Here is a 21,353-nt window from a genome sequence, read left to right as displayed (position 1 = left end):
TGCAATGTGTCAAAATGCATTCTATTGTCATGTATAACCAATTAGAACAAATTTTTAAAAATTAATAAAGTCTATATGCATTTAAAATTTTAATCACCACTGTTAACATGCCTTCTGAAAAGATCAATAACAGTATAGGTTAAGTTATTTAACTTTCATATGCCTCAAGTTCATCAATGGAAAACATGGTGACACTTGCTATAGTTCATGGGGTCATTCAAATAATAATAATTACATGAGTTAATGTATATAATGGGTTTACCTTAAAGCAAGGCTTATTAGTAATGATCATTAGGTATTACTTAGTAGATACTATTAAGCCATTTTTCCCCTGTTCTTGCCTATTTGTATCTTTTAACAATTTCCTCTATTATTATTGTATGCTTTATTGATTTATAGGTGTTTTTCATACATGTTAGCTAATAATTCTTAGTTATATATGGTAATACCAGGAACTAAGAAAACACTCAATTTGTATGAAGATGTGGAAAAGAGACACAAAACAGATGGTTAACAGAAATATCAACTATTTCAATTTTTATGAAGAACAATTTGGCAATACGTAGCAAAAACATAAAATAAAAAGTTTATATATCTTTGCCCAGAAATTCTACTTTCAAGAATTCACCCTAAAGAAATAATTAAGTGGTATACAAACATATATGTACAAAAAGAAATTTCAACAATTCATCAATACAGAAAAAATCTCATCAATTAAATGACATTATCAGCATATGTATCACAAACCTGATAAAAGGCTGACTGATATATCATTAAGTAAAAAGAATAGGTTATAGACACATTTAAGAATAATTCTGTTGTTTAAACAGTTTCCTTCATTGTCATCTTTTCCAGCTAAAGTTAAAGTGATGGCTAAGGTGTTGATTCTACAGTTGAGATCAATTTCTTTCTTTATATTTTTCTGTTCTCAAATTTTCTTGGAATTATGTTGTTATTATTGTTGTTGTTGTTGTTGTTATTATTATTATTTTTGGTACCAGGGACTTAACCCAGGGCACTTTACCACTGAGACACATCCCTAGCCCTTTTTATTTTATTTTGGTGGTGCTGGGGTTGAACCCATGGCCCTGTGCATGCTAGGCAAGCACTCTACCAACTGAGCTGTATCTCCAGCCCCCCTTTCTATTTTTTATTTTATTCATTTATTTATTTTGTACCAGAGATGGAACCCAGGGGCGCTTAACCACTGAGTGGTTAAGCCCCATTTTTATATTTTATTTTGAGGCAGGGTCTCACTGGCTTGTTTAGGTCTAAGTTGCTGAGGCTGGCTTTGAATTTGCAATCCTCTGGCCTCAGTCTCCCAAATTGCTGGGATTACGGGCGTGTGGCACTGCGCCCAGCTATTTTTTTTTTTTTTTTTTTTTTCGAGACAGGGTCTCACTGAATTGAGGCTGGCTTTGTTTTTGTTTTAAACAGGATAATTTTTTTTAGTTTTGACGGACTTTCATTTTATTTATTTATTTATTTACATGCAGTGCTGAGAATTGAATCCAGTGCCTCACACATGCTAGGCAAGTGCTCAAAACCCAGTCCCTAAGGCTGGCCTTGAACTTGCAATCCTCCTGCCTCTGTCTTCCAAATTGCTGGAATTATAGGCATGTGCCACCATGCCCAGGTTCCATAATTATTTTTGGAAAAAGGAGAAGTCTGAAATATGTTGATAAGTAACCTTCTGAAACTTAATCTTATTTTTTATCAAAACTGATTTTTAAATTTTTATGAAAATTGATTTTAAAATATTTATTGCCTCTAATCATTTAAGTTATTTGTTAAAATATGGTCAAATTTTAATAGTATTATAATATAAAGTCACTTATTAACATAAACAGAATGAATACTCTAGTAAAAAATCTTTCACAGGTTTATGACTAGCTTCACAAAATATATCTTATTGACAGCAAAATATCTGACATGTACTCAAGTGTTATTGATTGAAATCACTGCAGTAAACATGTTTTGACGTCATTAGAATATTAATAACCATCAGAAAACATATTTCCTAACACCTGCATTGATAAAATTTTCTTTTAATCTGTAATATAATGAAATCCAAGAGCACAGGCATGTTCAGAATTTTATTGAAGCAAAATGCATGCATAGCAAGATGCTCAATAAATTTTTGTTTAAAGAAACTAAAAATTCTCCAGTTTCTTTAAAAAAAATTGGAGTCTACAGACTGAATCAAAATAGAATGGGAACTTACAACAAAGGTGCCACTTCAATTCTGTGGGAAAATAAATGCTACCTGCATAATTAGGCTACCCTTCAGAAATAATGTCTATCAGAAATATCCTGGTATCACATGTAATAATGAATTTTAGATGGTTTAAAGATGTTAATCTTTAAAAAAAAAAAAAAAAAAAAAGAAGCCCACATAAATATTTGAGAAATTGTCAATTTCAAGTAAGAAAGACCATACTAAGCAATAGAGAAAACCCCAGGAAATTATAAAGAAAATAAACACATATTAGCTACTTAAAAAGGAAAATTTTTGAATGATAAAACAGAACACAACAATTAAAAGCAAAAGGACTTTAGAAAATATATTTCAAACACTTATTTTACAGGTAATATCCTCAATGTACAACAGAGCCCACAAATACAAAGGAAAAATCCAAAATGTCTACCCTGAAAAGGCATTCCACTTTATAAAAATTGGAAAAATGTACACTGAAACCACAAGATGACATTTTTCACTTTACTCATTAAAACAATAAAAATTAAAATGAGGAATAGTAAAGAAGATTCATGAAATGGGCACTTATACACATGGGTGTGATTTTTAATCACTAAAAATATTCTTAAAAGGAATCTGAAAATATCTTAATATTGAAAATTACATGTTTGGTATGCATATATGCTTGGACTTAGAAATAAATATATCAGTTCATAAGATATGTAAGTGAAATATTTACTGAAATGTTGCTTTAAAGAGCAAAGTTGTAGAGAAAAGGGAATCTTTGTACACTGTTGGTAGAAATGTAAACTGGTTTAGACATTAAGGAAAAATGTTTGGGGGGGGGTCTTTGAAAAATTAACAACAGAAATACTAATGGATCCAGTGATTCTGCTTCCAGGAACTTCCTCAAAAGATCTAATATCAGTTTGCCCAAGGAGATGTCTACACTTCTTCCATGTTTACTGCATCGCTACTCACAATAGTGAAATTATGGAATGAATGTAAGTGTCCATAAGTAGATGCATAGATAAAGAAAATGTGGTACCTATATACATAATAGAATATTATTCAGTCTTTAAAAGAAGGCAATTCTATTATTTGTGATAGATTTCAGAGATAGAATTGGAGATTATTAGGCTAACTGAGGTATGCCAGGCAGACAAAGACAAATACCAAATGTTCTTACATATACATGGCATCTAAAAAACTGAACTGTGGGTCCTAAGTTACAGGCAGGAGCAAGAAGTTCTGGTGTGCTACGGCACAGTATGATGATGGTAGATAATAATTAACTGTGTATTTCAAAAAGCTAGAAAAGATTTTGAAAGTTTTCATGGTTTGAAAGGAAATAAGTGATAGATATTTGAGGAGATAAGTATAGTTAAACTGATTTAAACATTACATAATGTATATTACACATGTACAAAAATATAGTACTCTGTTAATATGTACAGTTTTTTAAGTTCTTTCTTTCTTCTTCTTTTTTTTTTTGGGGGGGGGGGTGCTGGGGATTGGACCAAGGTACTTCACCACTGAGCTACATCTTGAGTCCCATTTTTAAAGTTTTTTGTTTTGTTTTGTTTTGATTTTTGTTTTTTTCAGACAGGGACTAAGTTGCTGAGGGTCTTGCTAAATTGCTGAGACTGGCCTTGAACTTGAGATCTTCCTGACTATGATACCTAGCTAATATGTATGATTTTTATGTGACAGTTAAAAAATAAATTCAGGGCCAGTGCTGTTGTTGAGTGGTAGAGTGCTTGCCTAGTATACATGAGGCCCTGGGTTGATTATTTTGCAAAAGCAAAATAATTAAAAAAATTAAAAACCAGAAAAAATAAATTTAAAAGAATAAATATTTTAAAAAGGAGCAATATACAAAACATTAAACTCACAGAAACAGAGAGTAGAATGGTAGTTACTAAAGGCTGAGGGATGGGGAACAGAGAGATGATGGTCAAAGGATACAATGCCTCAGGAAGAATAAGGTTCTTTGTTTTTTCCTTTTATTTTCAGTTTTACTGCACAGTGGGGTGAATATTATTAAGAACAGCATACTGTACATTTCAAAATTGTTCAGAGTAAATTTCAAATGTTCTCAGCACAAAAAATAAGTATTTGAAGTAATGGACATATTCATCGGCCTGATTTAATTATTCTACATATATTCATGAATCAGAATATAACACTGTAATCCACAAATACATAATTATAATTTATAAATTCACAATTAAAAGAAATATAAGGCGTGGGTTATATCTTTTATTTAAAAATAGTTAGAAATTTTTTATTTATCAAGAATATATATATGAATATATTAAGAAAATACACATACACACACTCACATACACGTGTACACACACAGAGAACTGGGTACAATGGCACATGACTATAGTCTCAGCTATTCAGGAGACTAAGACAGTATTGCCTGAACCTAGGAATTAAAAGCCAGCATGGGTAGAATAACATTTAAAAAAAAAAAAAAAAAAAAAAGGAAGAAAGGAAAAGAAAAAACAAAGAATATAAAGAATATAAATACTGGTATACTGAATCAGAATGTGTTATTCATAGAAAAGAATGAGTAAAGTAAGTCTAACAAATTAAATCAAATCGATTTAACTGAAATCCATTTAAATTTAATTAAATATACTGTGAGGGCGGGAAGCATAAAAGGGGTGGGGAGAGAAAAACAAACTGAATATCCAAAAGAAGAACTACTGAGTAACTAGTGTGTTTATACCCAGCAATATCATAAAGAATTTGCTTAGAAGAAAAAGTTTTGATTTATATTGACCCGGGGGGGGGGGGGGGGGGGGGGGGGGGGGGGGGGGGGGGGGGGGCTAGCCAGAAAAGCAAGCTGCAAAAGCATATGAATGGTATGGGTCTCTATTTTATTAAAAACTAAGCAAACTCAAAACTAGTAACAACACTTATGTTAAAGGTCTGACAGAAGACAGCAATGAAAGAAAATGTGACGACCAACCAAACAATAAACAAAGCCACAACAAAAAAAGAAAATCAACAACATGCAGATTTATACCATCAATAGATAATAACCATTGTAAACATTTTTGGTATATTTGTTTGTATGTATGTATGTATTTATATTGGTACCAGGGATTGAACTCAGGGCACTGAGCCACATCCCCAGTCCTATTTTGTATTTTATTTAGAGACAGAGTCTCACTGAGTTGCTTAGTGCTTCACGGTACTGAGATTGGCTTTGAACCCAGAATCCTCCTGCCTCAGCCTCCGGAGCCACTGGGATTACAAGCATGTACCACCACAACTGGCCTGCTATATTTAATTTTATTATGTATTTAAACCTCTACATCAACATATAATAATATACATATAATTTATATTCTCGTTTACTTAATGCTTTAATGTTCATATTTTTACATGTCACTGATGCTATTTTGTAAGTAAACTTATTAGGTAGATAACATACTACTTCATGAAGACACTATAATTTATTTAACCACACTAGTGGGAGCTGAGGTTATATCGTTGCATTTTTTTGGGGGGGGGCAATGATGTGTGAACTTCAGAATATGAGTTTTGAAGAGACTTGCAAAAACTGAGTTACTAACAAAAAATTTAAAAAATATTCCTGAAACATGTTCAAACTGTTTTCTAGAAAGAATGCATTAACTGCCTCCAACTAACCAAAACCTCCATATCATAGCACTCTTTATCAACAGTGTTATAATCTTTGGGTCTTTACTAATGTGATAAACAATGATATATCTTTTACTTTAATATGCACTTAAAAAATTTACATGAAACTACCTGATTAATACACACAAAATACATATTCATCTATGCTTCTTTAGGAAATTGCCATTTATGCCCTTTTTATTCATTTACCTATAAATGCACCTTCTCCAATATCTGTTATCCTACCAACAGTTCTAATTTAACTTATAAAAGGCCACTACATGGGACTGGAGAGAGAGCTCAGCTTGCCTAGCATGCATGAGGCCCTGGATTCAATATCCATCACCACATAAAAAAATAAACAACAACAATAACAAAAAAGGCCACTACATGAATAAGACTTTAAAATCAGACAGTGGCTCATTAATAAAGCATACAGGAGCAACATAACATAACCAGTATATATCATAATTCTTCAGCTTAATTCACATGTTCTCTCAGAATTATTAAAAATTCAACCAATTTCTTAACAGCTATTTAATCTGATACCTGCTGAATTCCAAGGCACAAGTATAAGATACTGTCTGGATCGTATTTTTCACCATTTGGTCTCCGCACCTCTTGGATAAACTGGCATAAGCCCAAACTCAATTCAGCAAAAGTGCAGGACAGAATATCTTCCTTCAGCTTGACAGAGCGAACTGTAGAAAGGTAAACATCTGAAACATTAACATAACAAACATAGTAACATTACTTGATTCACTGAATAAACACTGAGTAGTACAGTACCCAGGTACTGTGGTGTAGACTATGGATTAAAAACAGATCTTGATCTCAACATACTTTCAGTTAGGGAAATAAAGACAACATAGTATATATAGTGCAACAGGTTCCATGACAGAGATTTTGTTTACAAAGGATTCCGTGAAAGCAAATGAGGAACACCTAACAGGGAAGAGTCTGATTAGATTCTAGAGGAAGTAACAAAGGCAACACCTTAAAAGGTGAAGAATTTAAAAGGTGAATAGGTAAAAATTCCAATTGGAGGATACAAAAAGATATCCCAAAGTATATTCTATAAAACACTAGTTCTATGTGAAAGCCAGAGAAAAATGAGTTTCTGAGATCTGATAATTTTGGAAAATGCAAGATACTGTATCTTTCCTCTGAAGAATTCCCAGTGCCTCCTGGCACATTTAAAGACTAAGAATATTCATAAAAAAGAATGCTGCTGAACTTTCTTTAACTCAGATTTGACTACAGAATACCCCAAGTAATGTGAAATATCTTCAGGCTCTTAGAAATCATAGAATACAGTATTCTTCCATCCACTGGCCACAAGGGTAAAAAGGTTCAGGGAATTTAGGTGTACAGAAGAAGTTAGGACAGATTATGATGAGCTTCATGTATTATATAAAGATTTTGAAGACAATGAAAAACAATTTTGGGTAGGGAAGATACCAATTTGATTATACTTGTATAAATTCTATTACAATGGCTAATCCATGATGTGAGGTTAGTATTAAAACACTTGGTCTCTCCTGTATTTTTTTTTTTTTTTTTTTGCGGGGGGGGGGGGGTTGAGAGGGGGGTAACCAGAGACGAAACTCAACCACTGAGCCACATCCTCAGCCCTATTTTGTATTTTATTTAGATAGGGTCTCACTGGGTTGCGCTTAGTGCCTCACTGTTGCTAAGGCCCACTATGAATTTGTGATCCTGGACCTGCCTCAGCCTTCTGAGCTGCTGAGATTACAGGTGTGCACCACCATGCCCAGCTCCTGAGTTGGTTATGCACTGGCAGGTGGAGGCACATAAGGGTAAGGACCAAGCTTGATATTTTTTACCCCAGATCATAGCAAGGATGCCTGGTACATAATAAACATTCAAAAAGTATTTTATAGGTGACTGAGTAGTAGAAATGGGTAGGTATGTCCTATGGCTACTGCATTTAGGTCTTGTAGTCTAAAACAATATTACCTCTCCATTCTCACTATGACCCTTTCTTTCTTGAGACGAGGTTTCCCAATTTTGCACAGGCTTGTCTCAAATCTGTGTGCTCAAGCCTCCCGAGAAGCTGGGGCTATAGCTGTTATTTAGCTTCCTTCCTTCCTTTTTTTCCTTTTTTTTTAAAGTTGTCAAAGGATCTTTTAATTTTATTTATAAGTGCTAAGTATGGAACCCAGGGCCTCACACATGTCAGAAGCGTTCTACCACTGAGCCACAACTCCAGCCCCGCTGGCTTCCTTTCTTTAATGAGACAAAGAGTGCCATGGTTTAAAGTGGGTGGTCACTGGCCTAATAAATCCCCATCACAGGATAATATTTACAAAACCTTGGAGCAGAAAGATTACACTTATCTGTAGGAACTTAATGATGTCAGTCACAGCTAAGCAATAAATCATAGCTAAGCAATAACTAATAGGAAGGCTGAGTGCAACCCAAGACCAGCAGGACAGAGTAATAGTAGGTGAAGCCAAAAGCATATGCAATCAACCAGGTATAAGAAAGAAGATACAGTTGGAAAGTGATCCCCCCCAAAAAAAAATCTAGTTAAAATGAATATACTCATACATTCCTATCCTACTTCATTCCAAAGGATTATATACATACGAAACCAATAAAAAGTAAAATATAAATTGAAAAGAAAATTTAGAGGGACTGGGGATGCAGCTCAGTGGTAGAATACTTGCCTAGCATGTGTGAGGCCCTGGGTTCAATCCCCAGTACTGCCAAAGAAAAACCCACCCCACCAAAATAAAAACCCTAAAAGAACAACAACAACAATGAAGCCAATGAGACAGCAAAACTAGTAAAAAATGAAAATTATTTGGCTCTTAAAATTATATAACATTGCTTTATTTTAAGTATTTTTGAACTATTTTATTTGATTCTACGTTTCCTGGCAGCTGAAGTGAAACAAATATTGCCAGTTATATAGCTATTGTTGTTAAGAACAATTCTTAACAAAGCAAGGCTTTTTTTCCTGTTATTTTTCGTAAGAATATGAAAAATAAAAAATGTCACAGTGGGTTACATATGGGTAACTATATAGACAAAAGGACAAAGAAAACATTTTGATCCACTTGTGCAGCGTTAGAAAAAAATTTCCTGTATTTGTGTAATAAATTCACCATCAGGAGACACAATTTTACCTTTATACCTTTATAATAACCTTTAAAATTGAGGGCTGGGTAATAGTTTCTCTTTTCTATCTTAAGATTCAAAAATTATAAACTTTAGACAGTCACCTTACAAATTTAAATCAATAAATTATGAATAATTCATAGCAAATGGAGAGGAAATAAACAAGTTTTACCTCTACAGCCTGACTCTGAGGATTCTTGATTGAGTACCTGGTCTTGAGCACTTCCTAAGTGGTCAGAACATGGGCTGGATGAGGCATGTTCACCTCCTGGGAGGAGAGAGAAACAAATAAAAATGAAAAGTGTTAATTATGTAAAACCAAACTGAGTTTTATGGGGTTTCTGATAAAAGATTTATCCCTTTTGGGTTAATTTATGGCTTTACTTATTTATATTTCCCCTGCCTAAATCAAGACACAAATTCATGCAGTTATATTTACCTCCACACTTTAGATCCCCCTGCTCTTCCTTGGCGTTTTTCCACTGAACCCAGTTCTTCCAGGCATTCACCCCATACATGTATTTCAAGGTCATTCCAGACACTGAACACCCTTGAAAGGCTCCTTGAATAAGACTCCTGGGCTCCATAGCCACTATAGACTTCTTCCGGCCCTGTAAGAATTCCAAAGATTTACAGAATATAAAATGCAGTTTTGGATCTTTAAGAATCAGAGTTCACAAAGCTGGAAAGGTCATAAATCTATAGGATATGAAATTTAGTTTTATGTTCTTAAGATTTAGATTTCTGAATGGGCATGGTGGGACATGCCTGTAATCTCAGTGGTTTAGGAGGCTGAGGCAGGAGAATTGCAAATTCAAAGCCAGACCTACAATTTAGCAAGATCCTAAGCAATTTATGGAGACCCTGTCTAAAAATAAAAAAAAGAAAAGGGCTGTAGATGTGCTCAGTAGTTAAGCACTCCTAGGTACAAAAAAAAAAAAAAAAAATTCAGAATTCTCAAAGCTGAAAAGGGCTTTACAGATTACTTAAACCAATTCATATGGAAAAAAACTTAAATACAGAAAATCACTTTGTACTAATTATCAACATTTGGGTACTTCTTATTTTCCAATGAGAGAGAGATATGACTATTACCACCAGTTGGGTCTATTTAATAGAACATTCAAATAGATCATATTCTGAGTCATAAAACAGACCTTAAAAAATTCTCTACTACAATGGAATTAAACTAGAAACCACAGATGGAAATATGTTTAGAAAATCCTTCCAAAATCATAAATTAATAGTACACTTATAAATATTCCATGGGTCAAAGAAGAAATTACAAATGGAGATGAAGCTCCGTGGTAGAGCACTTGCCTCACATGCACTAGGGCCCAGGGTTCAATCCCTAGTACCAGCAGGGGGAAAAAAAACAAAGAAGGAATTACAAATATTACAATATTAGAAAATATTGTAAACAAATGAAAACAAAATGTATGAAAATTTCTGTGATGGAGTTAAGACTAAATACTTTTATGAATAATGATACAAAAACCATAAAATCTATATTCTAAGCTTCTACCTTAATAAACTAGAAAAGAGGACCAGACTATAACTCAAACTAAGTAGAAAGAAGGAACTATTTAAAATAAGAGCAAAAATCAGTGGGGAATAAAAGGTGGCAGAGAAAACTTAATGAAATTGATAATCCAAAAAGCTACAGAAATTCTTATTTAAAATTTAAAACCTTTTCCTCAAGAAACACTGGACCCAGATGGATTCACGGTTGAACTCCACTACAGTTCAAGAAATTATACAAATTGTATTTCACATAATTAGAGAAGGAAATATTAACTCGCTTTTTGATATAACCAATACCCTGATATCAAAACCAAAATCATTACAAGAAAACCATGTAAATAACCCTCATGAACAGAGACACTTATAACCTTGATGAAATATGAGCAAATTGAATCCTGCAATATACCAAAAAACCAAAGAAATACATCACTTTCAAAAAGTAGGGTTTATCCCAGAAATCCAAGTTCAACCATTTGGATTTTTTTTTTTTTTTAAAGCAATATATCTTGTCATTTAACAAGACTCAAAAAAGGAAAACCAGATACGATCTCAAAGGATGCAAGAAATCCACTTAACAAAACTCAACATCCAACCATGATAAGAACCTGCAGCAAATCATGAGAAGTGAATGTGCTCAACCTGATGGAGGCCATCCATGGGAGACCTTCAGGAATCAATACACTAAACATTGTGAAACTGAACTCTTTTTGTCTGAAGATTAGGAACAATGCAAAGGTCATCTTAGTAATAATAATCAGGAAAAGTCCTTGCTAGAAATACGTGTTTCTTACAATATAGCACCCCCCCCAAAAAAAAGGAAAAAGGAAAAATACATTCAGATTAGGAAGGAAAGAGTAAAACAAATAATGTGATTATCTAGGTAGAAAATCCTATGGAATTTAATGGAACAAAGTTAAAAAACATAAACACATGAAAATCATCTGTATTCCTATATACTAATAAGGAACACAGAAATGAAATTTTAAAATACTACTACTTATAACAATTAAAACTAACTAACTTACTTACTATTTATTTATTTGGCAGTGCTGGGGATTGAACCCAGGGGTGTTCTAATACTAAACTACATCCTGCCTCTTTTGTATTTTGGAACAGGGTGTTGTTAAATTGCCTAGGCTGGCCTCCAAATAGTGATCCTCTTGCCTCGGCCTCCCAAGTCACTGGGATTACAGGCATGTGTCACCATGCCCAGCTCAGAATAAAACCTTTTAATACTTATGGAACAAATTTAACAAACTATGAAAAGAGTTGTAGGGGATAGGCTTGTGGCTCAGTGGTAGAGCACTTGCCTAACGTGTGAGGCACTGTGTTCGATTCTCTACACTGCACATAAATAAGTAAATGAAATAAAAGTACGTCAACAACTACAACAACAAAAAAGAGCTGTAAAATGAAAGATAAAAAGCATTGCTAAGAAAGCTACTTGGGAGGATGAAGCAGGAAGATCAGAACTTCAAGGCCAGCCTCAACAACTTGGTGAGACTTGTTTTAAAATTAAGACAGAATAAAATAAAGAACTGGGGATGTGGTTCAGTGGTAGAGCACCTTGGTTTCAATCCCCAGTACTATAAACGAAACAAACATTGCTAAGAGAAATTAAACATGACCTAAATAAATGAGAAAGATACTATTCTCATAGACTATATGACTCATAATTACTAAGATGACAATTCTCTGATCTACAGATTCAGGACAGCCCCAAAAGAAATTCTCTTTTTTTAAATAAATAAAAATCAAGGTGACTCTGAAGGTCATGTAGTCATTCAAATGGCAATTTAGAAAAAATAAGAACAAAGTGGGAAGATAACACTCTTGATTTCAAGACTCATTTTAACAGTAATCAAGACAGTTGGTACTGGTGTAAAATCAGACATAAATCAACAGAGCAGAATGGAGAGTTTCAGAAAGAAACCCATACATATACGGTCAGCTAACATTTAACAAAGGTACCAATGTAATTCAAAGTGGAAAGGACAATCCTTTCCTCAACTGGTGTTAGAAGAATTGGATCTGCAAAAAAAATTAACCCTGGCCCTTGCCTCAACTGATAATGTGAAAACAGGTCTGGGGACGTGGCTCAGTGGTAGAGCATTGCCTAGCATGTGTGAGGCCTTAGGTTTGAGCCCCAGAGCCACAAAACAAAACAAAATGAAAACACTGGATCATAAACATAAAAGCTAAAACCATAAAACTTCTAAAAGAAAACATAAGAGAATCTCTTACATGAGTTGGATAAAGGTTTTTAGCTGACATATTAAAAGCATGATCCATAAAAGAATAAAAATTGGTGAAGTGGATTTTTCTTTTTTTTTTCTATTCTGGTGGGGTACTGGGGATTGAACCCAGGGGTGCTTAACCACTGAACCACATTCTCAGCCCTTTTTAATATTTATTCAGAGACAGGGTCTCACTGAGTTGCTTAGGGCCTCACTCAATTACTGAGGCTGGCTTTGAACTTGTGATTCTCCTGTCTCAGCCTCCCAGGCTGCTGTGATTACAGGTGTGAGCCACTGCACCCGGTGTGAAGTGGACTTTCTCTGGAGCCTTTTTTTTTTTTTTTTTGTGGTACTGGGGATCGAACTCAGGGCCTATCTCCCCAGCCCTTGAACTTTGGACTTTCTCAAAATTAAAATCTATTTACCACTAAGAAAATAAAAAAGGAAATCACAGACTAAAAGCAAAACTTCAAGTAGATAAAGGAATTATGTTTGTAAGAAAGAGTATTTACAACTCATTGACAACCAACCCCTCCAAAAACAAAAAAGAAATGTGCAAAAGGTTTGAATAGATACTCTACCAAAGACACAAAAATGGCAAATATGAACATGAAAAGTTGCTCAAAATCACTAAACACAAAACCAGAATATGATGCTACTACAAAGTCACTGGAATGTTAAAATTCAAACTCCACAATACCAAGTGTTTGCAAAGTCACGGAACTTACAGACTCTTCAACATTGTTAACTGGAATGTGAAATGGTATATCCACTTTTATTTCTATGTTTTTTGGCAGTACTGGGGACAGAACCCAGGGAACCTTTACCCCTGAGCTATATATAGAGCACCAACACTCCTTACCCCTGACCTTTATTTTGGGGGGAGGGTTTCACTAAGCTGCAGAGACTGACCTCAAACTTGCAATCCTTCTCAGCCCAGAGACAATAGGATTACAGGTTATGTGCCACTATGCCTGGCAGTAGATCTATTTTCAAAAATAATGTGGCAGTTTTCCTATAAAGTTAAAAGTGTATTTATTGTAAATCATAGCAATCCCACTTCTAGATATTTTTCTTTAAGAGAAATGAAAATATATGTTCACACCAAGGCTTATTCTAAAATATTCCTAAGAATGCTATTCAAAATATGCCACACTTATCATCCTAGATATTTGGAAGACTGAGGCAAGAGGACTGCAAGTTTGAGGCCAGTCTTGGGCAACTGAGTGAGACACTGTCTCCAAAAAAATAAAGGTGCTGAGGAAGTAGCTCAGTGGCAGTACTTGTCTAGCATGTTACATTTAATCTCTAGTACCAAAACCAAAAACAGCAATAAGAACAAAAAGCCCCAAAATGGAAACACAAATTTCCATCACCTGTCAAACAGTTGCACAAATTTTGTTTGTCCTTATGAAATGCTACGCAAAACTAAAAGATTAAAACCACTGAGACATGAAACAACATGGATAATTCTCAAGAACACTACGCTAAGTGAAAAAACCTAGACATAGAATACAATATACTTATGAGGCCATTTTTATGAAATTTTAGAAAAGGCAGACATTTCTATCAATTGACACAGAATACTGGTGGTGTCAGCAAGTGGAGATGAGGCTGACAGAAAAAGGTTCTGAAAAAACTTTCTGGTTCTTTCAGAAATAAGGAATTTTTCATAATTGTGGTGATCTGAACATACTGTATACATGTGTCAAAGTCCATCACATTATACCTTTAGAATTTATTAAATCCAATTTTCATAACTCAATAGAACCAATTAAAAAAATAAGTATTCTTTTAACTTTGATAAGGGAAAAAACCCTTTTAACAAAAGATAGCCTATATGACCTTCACCATTATACTTTACTATATAAAATAGTGAACTTAAGTATTAGAACATAAAAAGAATAGCTAAATTTAGACTTTTTAAAGGAGAAACATACATTAAAAAGGATTATGAAAACTTTTAAATATAATAAACTGTTAACCATAGAAAAGAAAAAGAATAAGGAAGGAAGGAAGCGAGGGAGGGAGGGAGGGTCAACCTTGACTGAAAGAAATGTAAAATACAACCAGACACAGTGGTTTATGACAGTAATCCCAGCAACCTGGGAGGCTAAGGCAGGAGGCGGATGACAAGTTCAAGATGGGTTTCAGCAATTTAGCGAGGCCCTAAGCGACTTAGCAAGACTCTGTCTCAAAAAAACAACACCAAAACAAAACAAAAAACCAGCTAGGAATATATGTCAGTGGTAAAGCACACCTGAGTTTGGTTAATTAAAATGAAATGTAAAAAAAAGATGCGATACTGAACTTTAATAAATAAAAACAAAAAGCACAAAAACATGAGGCTGTAAAATGATGTAGGAAACTACTTGATTCTAGCTATTCCAGAGGTTTATAAATAGCAGGAACTAATAAATAATGGTAAATTAAAGGAAAGAAAACTCTAGAAAAATCAAGTTGTTGCTTACTCTTCGTCTGGGCTGGGGGAAGCCATCTCTGTGTCGTCGTCTTGTTCGGGAACGTGCCTGGATCCCCTGTCCTTTGTTAAGTGGGTCAAAGGATTCTATGACATCAGCAGAAAGTATGATAAGAGTTAATTAACTTCCAGATTTAAATAAAGATTTAGCCTGGGGAAATACTAGGTAATCATCACTACAGTCATTAGTTTGTTTGTGATGAGAATTTATATACTTAAGAGAAACAAGGGATATAGGACTTAAATGAAAACTTTACTAACAAGCAAGAAAACTTCCTATAAGTGGTTACTGTGGGAAAGGAAAGGAAAGAAAAAGATGTTCAAAATTCAGTGTTCAAACCAGTGACTTGGGAGGCTGAGGCCTATAGGAGGACTTCAAGTTCAAAGTCAGCCTCAGCAACTCAGCAAGCACCCGTTTCAAAATAAAAAATACAAACAACTGAGGATGTGGCTAAAAAATTCCTGATACCAGAAACAACAACAACAACAAAAAACTCAAAACAATTTAACCACTTTTGAGAACAATATAGTACAAACCAACGGCTACAAAAACAGGAACCACTGGTACCCTAGATTATTTCTAACACATTTCAACTGCTTTATAATGTCAATCTGGAGTTTCACCATCTTCTAAAATAAAAGACTTTAAATGAATAGGTTCTACTGCACAAACCTGATGGAAAATCTGCTTCCAGATCCTGTTCGGTTTCCCCTTTCGAGAACTGTTTCAGTTCTGAATCAGCTTCTTGCACAGCATTTGACTTTAAGGCATAATGATTCAACTCTTCTTCCCAGCTATGGGGAGTAGATACTGCCTCCGATTCAAGATCACCACTATATGTACTTCCTTGGTCTGAAATATTAAGAAAACAAACCCTCAAAACAACATAGCCTCTATACATGTCAGAAACCTTCCTGAACTTCTGAACACCAAATCTGAAATACAACTGATGAGCAATTACCTAGGGACACTGAAGAATGAAGTAATTTGTTCGTCTGTCTTACAGAACTGAATTCATATTCTTGGTAAGCACTTTATAGCTTATATCAATCCTTAAAACAAATATTTGGGGTAGCTTTTATTATTCTCATTACAGACTGGCATGTGCCATAGACACGTGATGCTCCTTAAAAATAGTTAAAATCAAAAATATTAAATGGAATTCTTTCCAGGCTTTAATTACTAAGAAAGGGTAGAATTTCAAAAAAACCAAAGTATATTTACAACTACAAACCTTTTTCAAATATCTTAGTGTCTAGAAACAGTTCCTGTTCAGAAGTCTGAGATCCTAAAGAAAAAGCAAAACACATAAAAAATGACTTATAATTATACAAAAACAAACTGCATTTCAAATGAGATGATCGTTATATACATGAACAATACCATGGAATTCTAAGTCAACAGACTTCATACACATAAAGGGCAACTCATCAATATAATTAAACATGAGTGGCAAAAGCAGTTCAATTATCACTATTAATAGTGGTTATACTTCTAGGTAGTGGTATGAAAAAATTCACGGAGAGGAATTTTTACTTCTGATTCTATACTCTGTTATATAAAATCCTTTTTTAAACCACACCTTCCATATTTATTCAAAGATTAACACATTTGCTTTAAGTTGTTCCCCCAAATACAATAATCTTTACTATCAAACTGAAAAGTCAACAGACTTATAATTAAATGTTTTATTAGCTGACCATGGCAGTGTACAACTGGAATTCTCTGTTACTCAGGGAAGCTAACATGGGAGGATGGCAAGTTCAAGGTCAGCCTCAGTAATTTGTCAAGCCTGTCTCTCCTCAAAATAAAAAATACAAAGGACTACAGATATTATCTCAGTGGTAATCAATACCCAGAACAACAACAACAAAAAGTTACATGAGCATTCAGCATACGGAACTAAGCAGAACATAGTACTATCAATTACAAAGTACAGTATAAGAAGTACGAAGCTGAAAGATTCAAGTGGTGTTTTTTTTTTTGTTTTGTTTGTTTGTTTTGTTTTGTTTTTTTTCCTTCCAGGTTACCCAGGAACATTGTGGGTTTCTCCCCACCATACACACACACAAAATCTAAGAGAAATTACAGCCCTAGATCCCCTTAGCTGGAATTCACCTCTCCTACAATGTTTCTAAACCATTTTACTTCATACATACTGCAGTGATTATGTCTCTTGAAACTCAGTTTTTCAAGTTTTTTAATCTGGCTCAACTATAGACAAAGGCAAAAGTCACAGCATTTGCACAGAGCAAGAACTTGACAAAGGTTAAACGTTAATGTGAAAGGAGAAGCCAATTTAAAATGAAGTATATAATCAAGAACTGTCTGAACTTCCAAAGTAAATATATTAACAAAGATTAGATGATCAAGCACAGGGACAATATTTTGGAACATTAAATTCTATACATATGCATCAGAATTATGAGATTTTAACATTAAGGAGTAAAATAATAAAAGAAATACTGGGAAAAGAATAAATAAGCTTCCATCAATCTCTCAAAATATATTACTTAGAAACTTTTTCAAATCCTACAGTGTTCAGAAAATCATCTAGCTTTTACTATGCAAAATTAAAACAATGTGCCTAGCCTTCTAAAATCTAACACTGAATAAAAGAAAAAACTGTCAAAAGAGTAAATTTCTTAACTCATCAGTGATACATGAAAAGGTCTTTGTGAAAACTCAGCTGCATATTTCAAATATTATAAAGGATATTTTCTCCATCTCTTTCTACATCTAAAAATCAAGGACATGTTAATTAAGGCTAGAAACCTTTCTGGTATATATGTGTATATCTGGTTAATATGTTCTTTGGTTCCACACTTGCTGACTGCATAATCAGTGCAAATCTAATACTCTATTTTTATATGAGAAATCTAAAGTAAACAATACCCTCCTCTTAGGGCTCTTGTAAAGATTAAAATAAAACAGGCAATACTCAAAACGCACTTAGGGCAATGCTGAAGGTATGAGAAATATGGATGAATGTTACTATCATCCTTGTTCCAACCTAGTAAAATGAGATTTACATATAGACCATTTTGAGCTCAAAGGTTTTACATCCTAAGGTTCTGTTTACCCTTTATCGGCATGCTGGTGATTATATATCGGGAATTTGTATATAGAGATCATGGCTTTGAATACACAGACAAAACTGAGATTATCATAATTTAAGTTTAAAAATTACTTGAATTACCAGAAATTTTGTAGATTTTTTTTTTTCCCCCTCTTTCTTTAGTTTTCCTTTTTAAAAACTTTTAAGTGAGTGGGGGTGGGGGAGGAGGGATCAAATCCAAGGGCACTTAACCACTGCTGACCCTTTTTATTTTTTATTTAGAGACAAGGTCTCCTAAGTTGCTTAGGGTCTCGCTAAGTTGCTGAGGCTGGCTTTGAACTTGCTGTCCTCCTGTCTCAGCCTACTAAGCCACTGGGATTACAGGTGTATCCACCATGCGTGGCTTTTTTCTTTACTTTTGATTGTACTAACCTCCCTGGGATAGAGTCTTTTCCTTCTCTTCATCTTCTGCAATCATTTCTGCCATCTCAAGGAGATCAGCTTCAAATGGATGTGTAGGGAGTTTATCCTTAATGTCTTCAATACTTTCAGGGACTTTATCTTCATTATCCATTGAGGAGGGAATAAGCATAGGGACAGGCATCTGAAAGACCAAGGACAGACTGAAGAGTTTCTTACACAATAGATTTGTTCTAAAATCCATTACTTATGAGATGATTTAAGTAATAAAAACAATAAATTAAAGATGTTGTCATTGCTGATGATCATTATTCATTTTTGTAAGACTAGAGCTATTAAAATAAAAGGTTAATAAGTCCTTTTCTGAACACTCTACAAAAAATATGTCTCTGAATCCTTCAAAATAGTAATTCTATAACAGTTTCATTTTTGTTTTGGCATATACTCCTTGCTTAACATTTTCAGGAGCTGAAGAAATAGCTCCTTTTGGAGAGCGCTCACCTAGCATGCGCAAGGACCGCAGTTCGAATCCCCAGCCACTCAAATGAGAAGAAAAAAAAAAAAAATTTCATACAATGATTTCCCTTAATGATTCAGTATAAGAAAAATAAATGTGTTAAATAAAAATAAATAAATAAAATAAAATAACTTTCTTTAAAAAAAGACCGAGAAATAAAAATCACAGTATTCTTTTCACCCCGACTAGAATCTAAGACTCTAATACATGCAGTTCCTGATCTTTTTCAATTTGAGTGGTTTTATATCATCTTCTCTGAGAAGGCAAGACATAACTAAAAATAGTCCTCTACATACTCCAGAGTCAACCAGAAACAGTTACATTTTACCAATGAGTGAAAATTTCTTTAGAGAGCTGTATAATTTTAACTGAGGAAAACACATGCTAAATTAACCTTAACCTCTACATGATTACTCACTGGAACAGGAATTCCAAAGGGAACTGGTGCATACTGAGTATAAAGATGAAGAGGTATCGGCACAAACACTGGCACAGGAACTGGCACCACAATAATCTGGGGCTGACTTGGAGTGTCTTCTAACGGGGAAAAAAATTGACAAACAAAAGGAGAAATATTTTAATAAAATATCTTTTAGAAAAAGGCTATGGAGATTTGTGTTTCAAAATAAGTATAATCTCTAAGAAGACATGCTAGATAAAAGACGAATTTATCTTCAATAAATGGTACCAGGAAGAAAAAATTTATGCAAAAGAATGAACCTATACTCCTTATCTCTTACTACATTAAAAAAAAAAAAACAAACAAACTCAAAATGGACTGAAGAAATAAATGCAAGACCTGCAACTATGAAACTGTAGAAGAAACTGGGAATGCTTTAGGACACTGATCTGAGCAAAGATTTTTTTAATATGGCCTAAAGAGCAGAGACAACATAAGTAAAATGACAAATAGAAACAATTAGAAGAGTTAAGAGTAAAGCTAAAAAACATGTGTAAACTATTCATCCGACAAGGAATCTATATCTAGAATGTATAAGGAATTTAAATAACAAGCAAAAAAAAAAAAGTGATCTGATTTTAAATTGGGCAAAAGATCTGAACAGATATTTCTTCAAAGAATAAATAAAAATAATGGACAATGCTAAGGTATGAATGTTTGTGCCCACAAGACTCCACTATAATTAGGCTTGGCCCCTGTTGAGAGATGGGGAAATCTTTAAGAAGTAGGAGCTACTGGGAGATCCTTAGATCACTGGGTGCACACCCTTGGAATGGACTATGAAATGTTAGTCTCTTTCTGCTCATGGTTCAAGATGCAATTATTTGCTTGCTCCCATATGTGCTCCTCCCAATGCTGTCCATACCATGAAGTAATGAATGGGGCTGAGTTGATGCCAGCTGGCCTTTGAACATCCAAAATTGTGAGATGAAGAAACCTATTTTCTTTATAAGGTTAGCTGCCTCAGGTTTCTGATATGAAAAAATGTTCAACTTCACTAATGATCAGGGAAATATAAATCAAAATCACAATATCACCTCAGAGTGACTTATCAAAAAGACAAAAAATAATGAATGCTGGCAAGGATATTGATAAAGATGAATTCTACACTGTTCATGGGAATGTAAATTAGTACAGCTATTAATGGAAAACAGTATGGAGGTTCTTCATAAAAAAAGAAATAACTGGATGTTGTAATACATGCCTATAATCCCAGAGACCAGAAATGCTGAGGCAGGAGAATCACAAATTTGAGGACAGCCATAACAACTTAGTGAGACCCTGTCTCAGAATAAAAAATAAAAAAAGTTGGGGATGTGGTTCAGTTCTTAAGCACTCCTGTGTTCAATCCCAGGTTAATAAAAAGAGAGAGAGAGAGAGAGAGAGAAACATGAAAACACAAGTTAGGTATGGTGGCATTTGCCTGTAGTAGCAGCCACTTAGGAAGCTAAAGCAGAGCACATTGGCATGGGAGTTCAGGGCCAGCTTGGGCAACTCCGCAAAACCCAGTCTCTGAAAAACAATTGCAAAAACTAGAAACAAAACTATCATTTAAAAAGAACACAGGATTCCTTCTATTATTTAACAAAAAACATCTATAGAGAACTTTCTAAATTCCAGAATATGCGATAAATAACTGTAAAATCATTAATG

General features: G+C 34.1%; 1 protein-coding gene across 1 annotated transcript in view; it reads right to left on the bottom strand.

The window, feature by feature from the left end:
* The window catches only part of ZMYM4 (zinc finger MYM-type containing 4), a 179,824-nt gene that overhangs the window by 11,354 nt on the left and 147,117 nt on the right, over nucleotides 1–21,353 (bottom strand). Inside the window, 8 exon segments of the mRNA XM_079130012.1 lie at nucleotides 6,407–6,558; nucleotides 9,177–9,272; nucleotides 9,444–9,615; nucleotides 15,237–15,331; nucleotides 15,918–16,097; nucleotides 16,480–16,533; nucleotides 18,736–18,907; nucleotides 19,659–19,777. Coding sequence (XP_078986138.1) covers nucleotides 6,407–6,558; nucleotides 9,177–9,272; nucleotides 9,444–9,615; nucleotides 15,237–15,331; nucleotides 15,918–16,097; nucleotides 16,480–16,533; nucleotides 18,736–18,907; nucleotides 19,659–19,777 — 1,040 coding nt within the window.

This window comes from Sciurus vulgaris, assembly GCF_902686455.1.
Source record: "Sciurus vulgaris genome assembly, chromosome: 1".
NCBI lineage: Eukaryota > Metazoa > Chordata > Mammalia > Rodentia > Sciuridae > Sciurus > Sciurus vulgaris.
Note: the sequence above shows the minus strand (reverse complement) of the source record. Positions and strands in the feature narration are given on the sequence as shown.